General features: G+C 38.7%; 1 protein-coding gene across 1 annotated transcript in view; it reads left to right on the top strand.

Annotated features, from left to right (window-relative positions):
- RB1 (RB transcriptional corepressor 1) overlaps positions 1-14,321 on the top strand; it is an 81,429-nt gene that overhangs the window by 14,488 nt on the left and 52,620 nt on the right. Inside the window, exons 7-12 of the mRNA XM_021376196.1 lie at positions 1,015-1,125; positions 2,939-3,087; positions 4,200-4,277; positions 6,844-6,953; positions 7,989-8,066; positions 13,870-13,957. Coding sequence (XP_021231871.1) covers positions 1,015-1,125; positions 2,939-3,087; positions 4,200-4,277; positions 6,844-6,953; positions 7,989-8,066; positions 13,870-13,957 — 614 coding nt within the window. The remainder of the gene's footprint in view (positions 1-1,014; positions 1,126-2,938; positions 3,088-4,199; positions 4,278-6,843; positions 6,954-7,988; positions 8,067-13,869; positions 13,958-14,321) is intronic.

Genomic DNA, 14,321 nt, shown 5'->3' on the forward strand with positions numbered 1-14,321 from the left:
TGCTTTATAGTTTGCCCCTATTAGTATATGGCTGTCTACCTGAAAAGACTGGCAGATCTTTTTAAACGAAGTCTCTGAAATTATGTTCTTTAAATGCTGTGATTCTTTCTTGAGGAGGCTGAAGTCCAAGTTAAAGCTGAGTGATGAAACTTGGCTTTAGTAGTACACGAAGTCCCCTCTCATACTGCTCCTGCAAAAAGGAGTGCGTCGTGTCTTAACTACTGCCTGCTCTGGGTCTGTTTTTCTCAGCAGTGTGCGTGTCTCAGCTGATCCCAAACCAATTTCAGTAGCAGAGATCAGTGGAGCTTTTTAACTGGAATTCTCCAAGCATAGGCATAATCCAGAAGCCATAAAGTTTTTCTAGCCTGTCACTTCATTGAGAATCATAAGGCAGACTAAAGTGGACAGGCAAGTGTAATCAAAGTCCCAAGAGAGCCTGGGTGATGCTTGTTAATTCAGATATAGAACACAAGCAGTGGTCTATAGCTGTTCTGAATTACTCTTGGCTTTTCAAACTTCTTGTGGAGATGTGTCAAGTCTTGAAATGGTTTTGTAGATCTTCAGCACACGAACTGTACACCGGGAACAGCTGGAATAATGTAGTCATTGAAGTATTCTTCATGCTAATATCTTTATAATTTACAAATAACTCCCTATACAGTGGAAAGGCTGGAAGTACAGTCAGCATGTTTTGAATTTCTCTTTACTGTATACTAGGAGCTTATTTATGTGAAAGCTGTTAAGTATTCAAAAAAGCAAAGTTTTAAAAGTCATAAAAAAATGAGGAAGAATTGCACAGAAGTGAGATACACGTAGATAAAAGTCTGCATAGCTACTCCGCTGTATTAAAATGAGAATCAGGAAGGACTACTGAGAGCTTTAAAGAGCACTGACATCCTGCATGACGTTTTTGTTACTAACTATAGTGTATTTTATTAAATAATGTTCCAAATCTTTATTTTTCCAATAATGGCTTTAAAGTTAATATCTCACACCTTCTTTAAATGTTTGCAGGTAAAGTGTTGCAAATGGAAGATGACCTAGTGATTTCTTTCCAGTTGTTGCTGTGCGTCTTAGATTATTTTATCAAACTGTCACCTCCTGCTATGCTCAAGGAACCATACAGTAAGGTTTTTTGCTTTTTGTTTACTAAATTAAAGGAGAAATTATATGGGTTAAACTTCCATTCGAGACTTGCTAACATTCACAATTAATATAGAACTTCCGAAGCATATTAAAATGGATTCTTTTTTAATATTTTAATTCAATTTAGATGATAATGGATTTGAATTAAGTTATTTCAATGTGGCAGTGTATTTAACATATTTCAATTCTGTTATCTGCTATGTCCTCTTTCCATTCCAGTTGTTCAGAAGACTGTGAATAGTCCTGGCTTAGTAAAATAATTTGGGTTCTGAGTAGACTGTAAGCAAACTTAGGTTTGCTTTGAATTACAAAAGGAGAAGATGATGCTATGATTCTTATTTCATTGATTCATAGCCGTATGATGACAAGTGAAGTGTGCAATGCACAGGACTATACAGACATTAAAAAGAAATATATGATGGATTAGAAAAATTTATTGCAGTAGTAGCTCAAAATGGTAAAGGTAGATAATTTTTTAAATACAATCACTTTGTATTAGAACATGGTTCTTCCTTATTTTATGCAAAAATCCAATGGATCTTACCTGTAGAGCTCCTGTTCAACAAAAACTGTTGTACATTCAATTTTTGTACATAAAGCATGGGAAATTTCAATCAAAAGTCAGAGAAAGTAAGCATTTACTTTTCACTTGGAAAGATAGAAATCCATTTTTGCATTTTTGTGGACTATTTTTTCTTCCACGAGCTATGGATTTGATATTCTAAAGTATTTGTGGCCCTAGTAAGTAGAAAACAATTCTTGATACTACATAGGTTTACCGGGTGTTGGATTTGGATGAGATATTGGAATTTATAGTCTGAATCTTCCTGCTCTTCTGTTGTTTTACAGCTAAATATCCGTAGGGAAAATATGAAAACTAGCAGCTCGTTGTTTAAAAAACAGGCTGTGTGTCTTGTATCACTGTCATAATTGTAAAGCATTGTATTTTTCACTTGTGCTGTGTAATAGGTCCAGGTATTGTTCAAGCTGTCACAAAGTGTTTCATTCCTTTAGCAAGTAACACCATTATTCAAGAGGCTTCACACTGCTAAACAATGTCAGGCTTTGTGATATTAAGAGTGTGGGGATTAAGATGCTACCACCAGAGCGGTGTCATTTGTCAGAATTTCTCATAGAACAGTTATCAAATGCAAATGAAGATACAGCTGAGAACAGCTTGCTGATGAGAGCACCAATTGTAAAGCATTTAATAGTATTAACATATGTTAATATAATTTGGATATTTCAAGCTGATGATATTGAGGCCATCTACTTTGAGCTTAACAAAATGCAATGGTTTTTACCTCATTTGAATTAAGGGTTTTTGATATCTTCAGGGTGAAGTTGGTTTTCCTGTACTTGTTTGGCTGAGGCATTTGGAGAAGGGAAGAACTGCCTCAGGTTCCCACCAGCACTTGAGTTCTGCTTGACTTCATTAACCTTTAGAAGCATCAAGTCACTCTTTCAGCCCGTTGTTCCACACTTCTGTAAAAACACAAAAAATAGTTGCCCATCTGTGAAAGCACAAGGCTTTCCTGGCTTTGCAGAACAGCTGCTTATTCAAAGCTGCTTACAAAAAGTGCTATTAAATTGCATTGAATACTTTAAAAACAAAATACCCAAATTATGGTACAGGAGTTGAAAAATTGGTTGCTTACCCAGCTGAACAGATGAAAAGGGAAAAACTTAAGACTGCCTGAGAAGTCAAATAAATATTTACATCTGTGAAGTTACCTTAGTTTTTTTTCTTAAGATGACTGTAACCTCATGATGGTTCTGCCTGTCTTTCCAGAGTCTGCTGTGACTGCAATGGCTGTTAATGGTTCAACTCGAACCCCACGAAGAGGTCAGAACAGGAGTGCACGCGCTTCAAAGCAAATTGATACAGATACAAAAGTTATTGAAATCCTTTGTAAAGAGCATGATTGTAATTTAGATGAGGTAATGCCTGTGTTTTAATGTATGTTGGATTTTGCTGCTAACCCCTTGGGAGTACGTGCTTATTTAAGCACTGCAGTTCTAGAAGACAGCTTGTGTTTACTTAATTATTCTCTCTACTTCAGTAGTGAAGGTATTCTGCCATTCCACAGTTCTCTAGTAGGTAGGTTAGAAAAACAAAGTCCCTTGTTGTGGTATGGGTGATAAGTTTCCCTCCTAAGCTTAACTGTGAAGAATGCTATATGAAGTTTCATACTGATCTGACATATAGTATGGGGATGCAGGGCTGCTCTGATTTGTGGGGGTTTCACAGCTGCATCCCACAATGAGAAAATGACCGCAAATAATGCACTACTTCTGTGTGGGATCTTGAAGGCCTCATTCTCCTTTTTCTCTGCTGATAAATCTATTTCTGTGTAAAAATGACGTATTTCTGAGTAGATGACGAGTAGAAGAAAGAGGCCGGAAGAAGTGTAATGCTTTCCCAGTTGAGTTCCAGCAGTGGATTACACGCTGAATTTGGAGCGGGTCTAGAGGAGGGCCATGAAGATGATCGGAGAGGGTTGGAGCACCCTCTCCTATGAGGACAGGCTGAGAGAGCTGGGGCTCTTCAGAAGGCTCCAGGGAGACCTTAGTACCTGAAGGGGGCCTACAGGAAAGCTGGGGAAGGACTTCTTATAAGAGCATGTAGCAACGGGACAAGGGGAAATGGCTTTAAACTGGAAGAGGGTAGAATTAGACTAGATGTTAGGAAGAAGTTCTTGACTGTGAGGGTGGTGAGACACTGGAACAGGTTGCCCAGGGAGGCTGTGGATGCCCCCTCCCTGGGAGCATTAGAGGCCAGGCTGGATGGGGCTTTGAGCAACCTGGTCAGGGGGGAGGTGTCCCTGCCTATAGCAGGGGGTTGGAACTAGATGATCTTAAAGGTTCCTTCCAACCCAAACCATTCTGTTATTCTATGATTTAACTAAGTTTGGGGTACACAGGCAATATCATTTTTGTTTTGTTGGAAACAAAACAGTGTCTCAGTTAGTTTACTGACTTTGAAACATGAAAGGAGGATATGCATGGCTGTCTCTGTGCGTTGCTAATGTTATGCTTTTTCTTATTTTTAGGTAAAAAATGTGTATTTCACAAGCTTTATTCCTTTCTTGAATTCTCTTGGTGTTGTAGCTTCAAATGGATTACCAGAGGTAATTGGAGTAATTTAAGAGTAATTTAAGTTTAACAACAGTGCTTGACTTGATGCCAGATTGCTTAAGATTTGTTTTACATGCTATTAAAGTTCTAATAGGCTCTTCTGAAATCATTTAGCAAAAATATGTTCTTTTTCTGGAATGAGACTTAATAGGGATTCCAGGATTCACGGACTATTTGTAATTTTTGCACTTGAATCTACTAAGTGAATTTCCTGAGATCAAGCTAGTGGTTTTGCTCAGAGCAAAACATGACGTAAGAGTTGAATATCCATGATCTTGGTGAAGTCATTAATCTAAGTTACAGCCGTCACAATGTCAAGTCTCTAAAGTCAGTCTATAGATGCATATGATCTTAAATTATACATCTTAATATAATTGAGATGTTACTTAACCAATGTAGGAGAAATATGCAGAAGATCAGGCTCAGTTTCACAACTGGCAGAGTTTGGAATGCTAAGTCCTTGTAGAATTACTTTGATCTTACTCAGCTGTAGCCTGGATTCAGCAGACTACCTCTATGCAATTGCATGCAAGAGTAAGCTTTAGCAGGTAGCTTCTTTTAAAGTAATCAATCACATTTATCATTCTTTAAGGAGCAGGCTTAGTTGTGCCTTGCTTAGGTGTGGTAATGTGAGAATAGGCAACTCTGAAGATATACAGGTATGCCAAGTGCATCTTCTGTTCACTTTCACAGTATTTTGGGCAGGGAACAAAATACAAGACCCACTAAATATCTTAATCTTTTTCAATATGAGTTTTAGGGTCAGTGCAATATCATGTTCTGTATCTGCAGTCAGTTGAGGTTTTATGCGTGGGTAGGCATAGTTTGGAAGCCCTGTATGAACTTCCAGGCAAAGATCATTATAAAGCTTATTAGCCAATCAATGCTGCACAATTAAGCATAGTATCAAAACAGTAGTCTAAGACTGCTGATAGAAAATTCTACAAAATGATATTTGAAAAAAAATGTCCTGTATCACAAGTCTTTCTGCTGTAACCTAAGTGTCTGATGGATGTTCTAAAACCAAAGCAGGAAGGTACCGGTATATTTCAGAGATGGTCAATCTGTGTCAGTCATAGCTGAGTTCATCAGTACAGTTGCTAATAATATGTTTAAGTTGTTTTTTCATTAAAACAAACAAAACCAACAAAAACCCACTGAGGTTCTAATAGAAGTTTAACGTTGTTTCCAAAACAAGAAAAGCTTTTGGAGCTTGCTGTTAGTATTTCAGTTGTCTTTGCTGCATGCTTGATGGTCAAGCTTTATGAACTGATGAATGAATTGATTGAGAACTTGTACTCTTGACTGAAGATTTCTACCCAGTTATCACAGTGCAGCAACTTGGTCTAGGAGCAGTTGTTTTTTGCAGGGAAAGAATCTGAAGTTCATAGAAGTTAATAGAATTCTGAAGTACTTCAGACAAAAGGAACACGTAAGCCGTTAGGAAGGTAATGAAAAGATAATGAACTTTTCCTAATGAAAAAATTAGAGGTGATGGGAATCTAAAGAAATCTAATGTCAGACTTCTAACCATGAAATCAGTTTGGTGCAAATTTGTTTGACAAAGATAAAAGGAAGGGATGAGGAGCAAAGCTGTGGAGGAGATGCCTGAAGCTTCCTTTTGCTTGGGACTTGTACATTATTAATTTGGTTTCTTATGCACTGTTGCCTGTCTTTGTAACTGGAATATGCCAGAGCACAGCATCATGTAGTATGTTTAAGAGTTTGGGGAACAGGTAATGGGGATGACTGACTGCTCCTGCAGGAGTGCAACAGCAGACTTGAAGTAGAGGGTGGTATCAGGCCTCAATTAAAAATCTAAAATTCCAGTTAGTGTTAGTCACTGGAGGAAAAAAACAAACAAAAAACAATCTCACAAACTTTTATTGCAAAATGAAGTCATACCAGTGTGGGATCTGATTGGCTAAGAAAGGCTCTTTTTAAAATTACTTCTTTTAAAAAGAAGGATGTGGGATATGAAGTAATGTTTTGGTTTTGTATAATTAGGCATATCTCTTAAAAGCAACATCAATACAAATATTAACATGCAATAAGAAAACTCTTCTTACACTTAGTACAAGGCAATTTGGTCTTGCATCTCAGCTTTGATCTCCAAACCATCAGTGATGGGAGTTCAATGGATTGTCTAGCAGCTGTTCAAAGGGCACTCATTTTACATTTCTTGTCCTTAGAAGCGCTTTTTTCCTGGAAGGAAAGACTTAAAAGCTTGGAAACTTTGGTTTGCAGGTCTATGTCTTCTACTCCAGATACATAGCTTTTCATACTGTAAAAGAGCTAAAAATATCTTCAGATATGTCTTATGGTCTTGGATTGTTTTCTCTTATAAAAGTTATCTTTGTTTGCACATGGGAACAATGATTTTTTCTTCTCGGTACACTTCAACTGTTTGTATAAAAAGTGACTTTGTGAGTTCCAAGGTTACTCTCAGAGTTTCAGCATTGTATTCAATTGTATTAATGAGGCAGTAGTAGACTATATTATTCACTAAATTGTCAGTAAACTTATTCTATAAAACGTTTTTCTGGAATATTTTTCAAGGTTGACGTTCTCTCAAAGCAATATGATGAGCTTTATCTCAAAAACAAAGATATAGATGCAAGATTATTTCTGGATCACGATGAAACTCTACAGCCTGATGTTATAGCATGGTAATATTTTCACCTACTGCTTTTGTTTTATAGTAGAAAGTGTGGATTTGTGGATTTTTTTTCCTCCTGTGCTCTGAGTGATCTTTGTATCCTGTTGATATCTTACATTGTAGTTCAGCTAATTTTTGGCATCACCATTCTTGGTTTACATTGCAGCTTAAATAATCAGAAAACAAGTTGTTGCATGCCTAGCTGAAACAGTTGAGTGCCAGTGCCTGGTGCTGCTCAGTAATACAGATATATCCAAATTTCTTCAGTCATACTGTGAAATATCAGTGGTTACTGATAACGTAACATTTCCATAACTTTGCTTGATGTTTGTTCGTGGTATAAGAGTGTGACTTTGTCTGTGCTTGAAAAACACACTAATTTAGAACTGGATTAAAATGAAGCTGTATGTAATATAGAACTACAGCATGGCTGAAGCTGGTAGGGCCCTCTGGGTCCACATTCCCCAGCAGGGACACCCAGAGCAGGGTGCCCAAGGCCACATCCAGGCGGCTCTGGGAGATCCCCAAGGAGGAGACCCCACAGCCTCTGGGCAGCCTGTGCCAGTGCTCCATCGCTGCACAGCACAGAAGTGCTCCTGGTGTTCAGAGGGAACCTCCTGTGCTCCAGTTTGTGCCCATGGCCTCTGGTCCTGGCACTGGGCACCACTGACAGCCTGGCTCTGGCCTCTGGCACCCTCCCTCCAGGGATTTATGGACATTGAGATCCCCCTGAGCCTCCTCCAGGTTGAATACTCCCAGCTCCCTCAGCCTTTCCTTGTCGGAGGGGTGCTCCAGGTCCTGTGTTAACTGTACATTTAAATTGTTACAAGTAGAATTTAAAAAAAAAAAAGTAAAGTTTGAAGGGAACTTTGAAAGTCATCTAGTCCAACATCCTATTCAAAGCAAATCTCCTTAGCAATATAAATTCCATTGTTCTAGATCTTCAAAAATGTTTCATAGCTTTCTTGTGCTGATCATTAAGCTTTTTATAGAAAACATACTTTATTACTTTAATGCTTCATAAGCTTATTTTCCATTTCCATAGCTCACAGTTGGAAAGAACGCCACGAAGAAACAATCCAGATGAGGAGGTTAATCACGTACTTCCACAAACTCCTGTTCGGTATGAATTTTTCACTTAAGCTGTGTTTTGTCTTAATATCCTAACTTGAAATATCCTGAGCTTAGGTGTGTTTTTTGTTTGTTTGCTTTTTTGTATAAGACAGAACCTAGTTCTGGTTACTTATGAGTAGTGAGCATGTACTTAGGGATGCTTTAGAGTCTTCAGTTCCTGGTGAAGTTGTTGGAAAACATATGTTTTTACTGAACTGTAGCGTAAGGTATGTGTAAAATAGTTTACTGTATTTGTTCTTGTGAGAATGCACGTCTATACTTTCAAGCTAGTGCTTCTGTAAGCAATATTCTCATCTTCCTTTTCCATCTTCATTCTAGCTCTATATCTTCGTGGCTTTTTTTCCCTGTACAAAACTGTATGTGCACATGCATTTCTTCTCCCATGATCTTCTCTTTCGAGTGTTGTTACCTTTCCATTTGGGAAGGTGAACGTTTTGGAGTACTAACACATTCTAGTCTATTGGGGAAAATAAACAGATAAGGTAGAAACAGAAGAACAGCAAGAATCACAAAATTGGAGGGGTTGGATGGGATTTCAAGATATCGAGTCCAACTGCCCTGCTAAAACAGGTTCCCTACAATAGGTCGCACAGGTAAGCATCCAGATGGGTCTTGAATATCTCCATAGAAGGAGACTACGTAACCTCTCTGGACAGCCTGTTCCAGTTCTTCATCACCCTTACCATCAACAAGTTCTTCAATAAAGGCATGTGGATCTTCCTACTTTCAAGTTTTAGGCAATTGCTCCTCATCCTACCACGCACCACTGAGAAGAGCCTGGCCTCATCCATTTGCCTCCCACCTCCCTTTAGATGTTTATAAACATTAATCACATCCCCTCCTCAGTCTTTTCCCAGGCTGAACAGACCCAGGTTACTCAGTGTTTCCTCATACAGGAGACCCTCCAGGCCCTTTAACATCTTTGTGGCCCTCCACTGGACTCCTTCTGGGAGATCTCTCTTTCTTGAACTGGGGAGCCCAAAACTGGACACAGTATTCTAAATGTGACCTCATCCATCAAGGCAGGGTAGAGGGGGAAGATAACTTCCAAGCATGAGTTCAGTTACTGAAAGGGGAGGAGACTTGCACATACCATTCTTCCCCTGTGCTAAGCAACTTCTTGGCAAATTAGTATGAGACTGCCCAGTGGTGCTTAGAAATTCCTGGATGCTCAAGAACCAGTCAGTTGTGTTACTGCAGTGTCATGTGCTATGTGGACAAACAGGGAAATGTTTGTGCAAGCAATTGTTCTAGAGGTGTTGGCTTTAGTAAAATCTGACAGTGAAGCTCTTTACCCATGCTTGCTGAATAAATGCCTTTCACTTCAGCATTTCGTAGAGATGAAAGTAGTAATTAAGCATAGTATTTTAACTTATTCTCAAATAGCAAAATTGTTTTAGATATTGCTAAAAAAAAAACAAAAAAAAACCAAAAAATAGTGTCTATGTGCTTCTGAGAGATTGAACTGGGCCCTGGGCTTACGTATCTACTACAAAGTCCACTAGATACTATCAGACTTGGATTGTATTCACCCAGAAGGTCATTGACAACAAAGGCTGTTTTTCACAAATAGCTTGTTACTAATGTTTTTGGTTTTAAAAAAACACAACAACAACATCAGAAAAAACAACTCTCTAACACCATGAAAGATGTTTGATTAACATTTTTTACATGGAAATCTTTAATAAAGTCCAGGAGTAGCAAGTTTCCACAGGGTTTAGCAAATTTCAAATTCTTAACAAACTCTGATCATAGAATCACATGAGTAGGAAGGGACCCATAAGGATCATTGAGTTCAACTCCTGGCTCCACACAGCAGCACCCAAAATCGACCCATGTTTGAGAATGCTGTCCAAACACCCTTTGGACTCCGGCACTTGGGGCTGTGCCCACTGCCATGGGTAGCCTGTTCCACACCCACCGCCCTCTTTCCCTAACGCCCACCCGCCCCTCCCTGACACATTTTCATGCCTTTCCCTGTCGCTGTCACGGAGAGCAGAGCTCAGTGCTGCTCCTCCATTCCCTGTGAGGAGCTGTAGCCACCACGAGGCCTCCCCTCAGCAACTCTGCTCTGGCCTGAATAAACCATCTCTGCAGCCTTTCCTTGGACACTCTCCAATAGTTTTATGTCCTTTTTATACTGGGATATCCAGAACTGCATGCAGTACTCAAGGTGAGGCTGACATTCGCATTCTGTCTATCCAGACTGCTCTGTGTTTTCCGAAACTACTGCAGCTTAAGACAGTCCAAGTGGAGGCTTGTTAATCAGCAGTGACTGTGGCTGCAGCAACCTGTTTTTCATAAAGCATGGAGCTGTCACTAGATGGCAGTAAACATTTGATCACCGGTACAGAATACGAAGTCTATGATTAACTTGACTTGCATTGTGTAGATTGATCTCATTACAGTTACAATGAAAGTGCCATATTTGTTACTTTTGAGTCTTCTCATGACATCCTTTTTCTAGAGCTAAGACATCTAGGACCTGCTCTTAGGCCTCCTGAAGTTGATGAGAACATAATCATTTTCTTCAGTAGATTTGTATCTGGTCTTCTATGTAAAAAACAAAACAACAACAAAAAAAATCAGTGGATCAAATCAGAATTGCAGGGGTTGGAAGGGACCTCTAGAGTTCATAGGGTCCAACTCCCTGCCAAAGCAGGTTCCCTACAGGAGGTCATACGGGAAGGAATCCAGATGGGTCTTGAATATCTCCAGAGAAGGAAACTCCACAACTCTAAGGGCAGCCTGTTCCAGTGCTGCATCACTCTGACAGTAAAGAAGTTCTTTCTTGTATTAGTATGAAACTAATGGGTGTAAGTACTAGTTCAACACATCAGGAGTACGGATTGTGTGATTTCATTCTAATTTTTTAATCACCTTTATACTTTTCATTGTCGTTTGTAGAGTTTTGGTAGAAGTGCTTTTACATGTCTATATTTCAGCACCTTCTGAAAAAGAGGTTAAAGAGTAATGCATCTTTGAGCTACTATAGTTACAATAACTGGATGTTTTTTTCTCTGTCCACTTCATTTGGCTCACATCAGTCAAAAAATGAGGTTAAACAATGCTGAAGTTTAAAGTAATAAATTAATCAGGAAGTAACAAAACTGCTGAAAGAATCAAACCTCTTTTTTAGAGGTTGGAAAGAAAATCATTATTATAATCTTTCTAAAAGAAGAGATATGTAATGATACTGCTTAATACAGAACTTGAATTCAAGTTTTGAGGTAATGGATACATGATTGGTTCTCTATACTTGTGCAAATAATAAAGACAAAACAATCCATTATATCCCCAAAAGCTGGAAATATGGATATACTGTTTGAGCACTACTCAAGCACATATCTGAGTGTCCCATATGACAAAACCTTTGTTGTTCTTATTTTTCCACATATCTATATTTTAGTCACCTGGATAATACTTTTGAAAATAATACATTAATGTTATATAATATATATATCAATTAATACTGATAATACATTTGAAAAGAGATCATGCTCTCTTATCTTAGAATAATGATCCTTTAGAAAGTCATGAAAAGAGTTTGTCATCAATATTTCAGTTTTAGAAGAGAGTGAAAAATACTTCCTTCAGAGAGATGCGCTCACTCTAGCAAGAAACTTAATAAGGAATGAACCAAGATCTTATACACTTATCTTAAGGATATTTTAATTTTTTTTTTAAATTATAGCTTCTCTGAAATACTGTTGTTACTTGGCTTAGCTTCACAAAGTTAGCTTCTGCTCTAAACTTCTTTAATCCATTGGTTATAAATCAGTGGATATTACTTATATTTTTGTTGCTTTGAATCTGTTCTTAGCCAGAAAGCTCTAGTAAAAAATAAAAATACTACATGGAGGCATCGTTCAATACTTCAATGTATTCTTTTTCATAAAATGTAATATGTATTCTTTCTTGGTCTACTTTTCATTTAGACTGTAAAGAAATTGTTCTATTTGATAAATGGTTCTGTGTCAGGGTGGAGGCCAGTCACAAGTGGTGTCCCCCAAGGCTCAGTCCTGGTACTGGTGCTCTTCAGTGTCTTTATCAATGACATAGACAATGGAATTGAGTGCACCTTCAGCAAGTTTGCAGATGACGCCAAGCTGAGCGGTGCAGTCAATACAGTAGGGGGAAGGGAAGCCATCCAGAGGGACCTGGACAGGCTGGAGAAGTGGGCCCATGTGAACCTAATGAGGTTCAACAAGACCAAATGCAAGGTGCTGCACTTGGGCTGGGGAAATCCCAGGTATTTATACAGACTGGGGGAAGATCTCCTTGAGAGTAGCCCTGTGGAGAAGGACTTCGGGGTCCTGGTGGACAAGAAGCTGGACATGAGCCAGCAGTGTGTGCTGGTGGCCCGCAGGGCCAACTATGTTCTGGGCTGCATTAAAAGAGGAGTGGTCAGCAGGGAGAGGGAGGTGGTGTCCCCCTCTACTCGGCTCTTGTGAGGCCCCATCTGGAGTACTGTGTCCAGGCCTGGGGCCCCCAGCACACTAAGGACGTGGAGCTCTTGGAAAGAGTTCAGAGGAGGGTGACCAAGATGATCAGAGGGCTGGAGCACCTCTCCTATGAAGAAAGCTTGAGGGAACTGGGCTTGTTTAGTTTGGAGAAGAGAAGGCTCCGGGGAGACCTCATTGTGGCCTTCCAATACTTGAAGGGAACATATAAACAGGAGGGGGATCGATTGTTTGTGAGGGTGGATAGCGATAGGACAAGGGGGAATGGTTTTAAGCTGAGACAGGAGAGATTTAGGTTAGATATTAGGAGGAAGTTTTTCACTGAGAGGGTGGTGACGCACTGGGACAGGTTGCCCAGGGAGTTTGTGGATGCCCCGTCCCTGGAGGCATTCAAGGCCAGGCTGGACGTGGCTCTGGGCAGCCTGGTCTAGTGGTTGGCGACCCTGCACTTGGGAGGGGGGTTGAGACTCGATGATCTTTGAGGTCCTTTTCAACCGAGGCCATTCTATGATTCTATGATACTTTGTAAGGAGATATTTGCATTTCTCAAGAACACTGAAAAGTTGATTAAATCTCCATTACCTTTTCCCCATCCATAATGCTTTACAAGTTAGGAAGGTTTTCAATTTAAAATCTTTCTACCTTCTGTATCTGCAGGTAGGTCAGAATTAGTATTTCAGCAAATTACTGCCTTCCTATTGGAAGCGAAAAGGATTGCAGTTAAAGATTTTCTTGATTGTTTTTGTTTTCGTGTGACTTTTGATTCATATCCATGGAGGGAGAAGACTGCTAATATTCTTATGCCATATCCAGTGGGAACATCTGCAGCTCTAGCTATTAAAGTTGTGCTTTTTTTTCAATGAAGCAACATCAACTTTAAAAAGACTGTGCTATCTCATTAATAGATAGCAAGTGCTATATTTTAATACTTCTTTTTTACTGTACTTATGAACTTGAGACTTGAAGCAAAAGTTATCTTCATTCACCAGTCTTTTGTATTATTTTTATATAAAATTCAAAGATTTTTTTTTTCTGTTAGGGTTTTGCTTAATTTTACTGAGTGTTTTAATTATGCAAGGATCACAATTCCACCAGTTTAGTACTTGTATCTTCTTGTTGTTTATTTATGAACTAATCATTCTAATAATTTGATTAGATAAATTAGATTACAGATTCTAATAACATTTAACATAGTACAACAGATTTTTCCCAGCAGGCTTTTTGATAACTGAACTGTGAACTAAAAACAAATGCTCTTGTTTGCAGAAGTGCTATTCAGGTTTTGGAAACTGTTGAGCCAACCCTAATGCATTTTACTGTATTTTTTAGAGCTGCAATGAATACCATTCAGCAATTGATGATGATTTTAAACTCAGCAACTGATAAACCATCAGATACTCTCATTGCATATTTCAATGTAAGTGACTTGAAGAAACACTTGTGAAAAATACATGGAATTACCAGTCATCTAAAAATTACGCATAGAGAGCTGACACATTTTGGTAATTCCTTTACTAACAAACATTTTTGAAGAAGTATGTTTTTAATTAGGATGGTTTAAATGTAATTACTTTTATTTTTGAAGGCATTTGTATCTTAACTGATGTGCACTGGAACCTTGTAGATCCTTAAATCTTGTTGTTACTGCACTAAATATTAAGGCTTGTGTATGTATTGGATGGAAAAATAAGAGACATAAAGGGGGCCTATAGAAAGAGGAGGAGGATATATTCATAGAAGATCTCTCATGTTCCCAGTTAGAAGTTTAAAGGTGTTTTTAA

Source organism: Numida meleagris, chromosome 1, assembly GCF_002078875.1.
Source record: "Numida meleagris isolate 19003 breed g44 Domestic line chromosome 1, NumMel1.0, whole genome shotgun sequence".
Lineage (NCBI taxonomy): Eukaryota > Metazoa > Chordata > Aves > Galliformes > Numididae > Numida > Numida meleagris.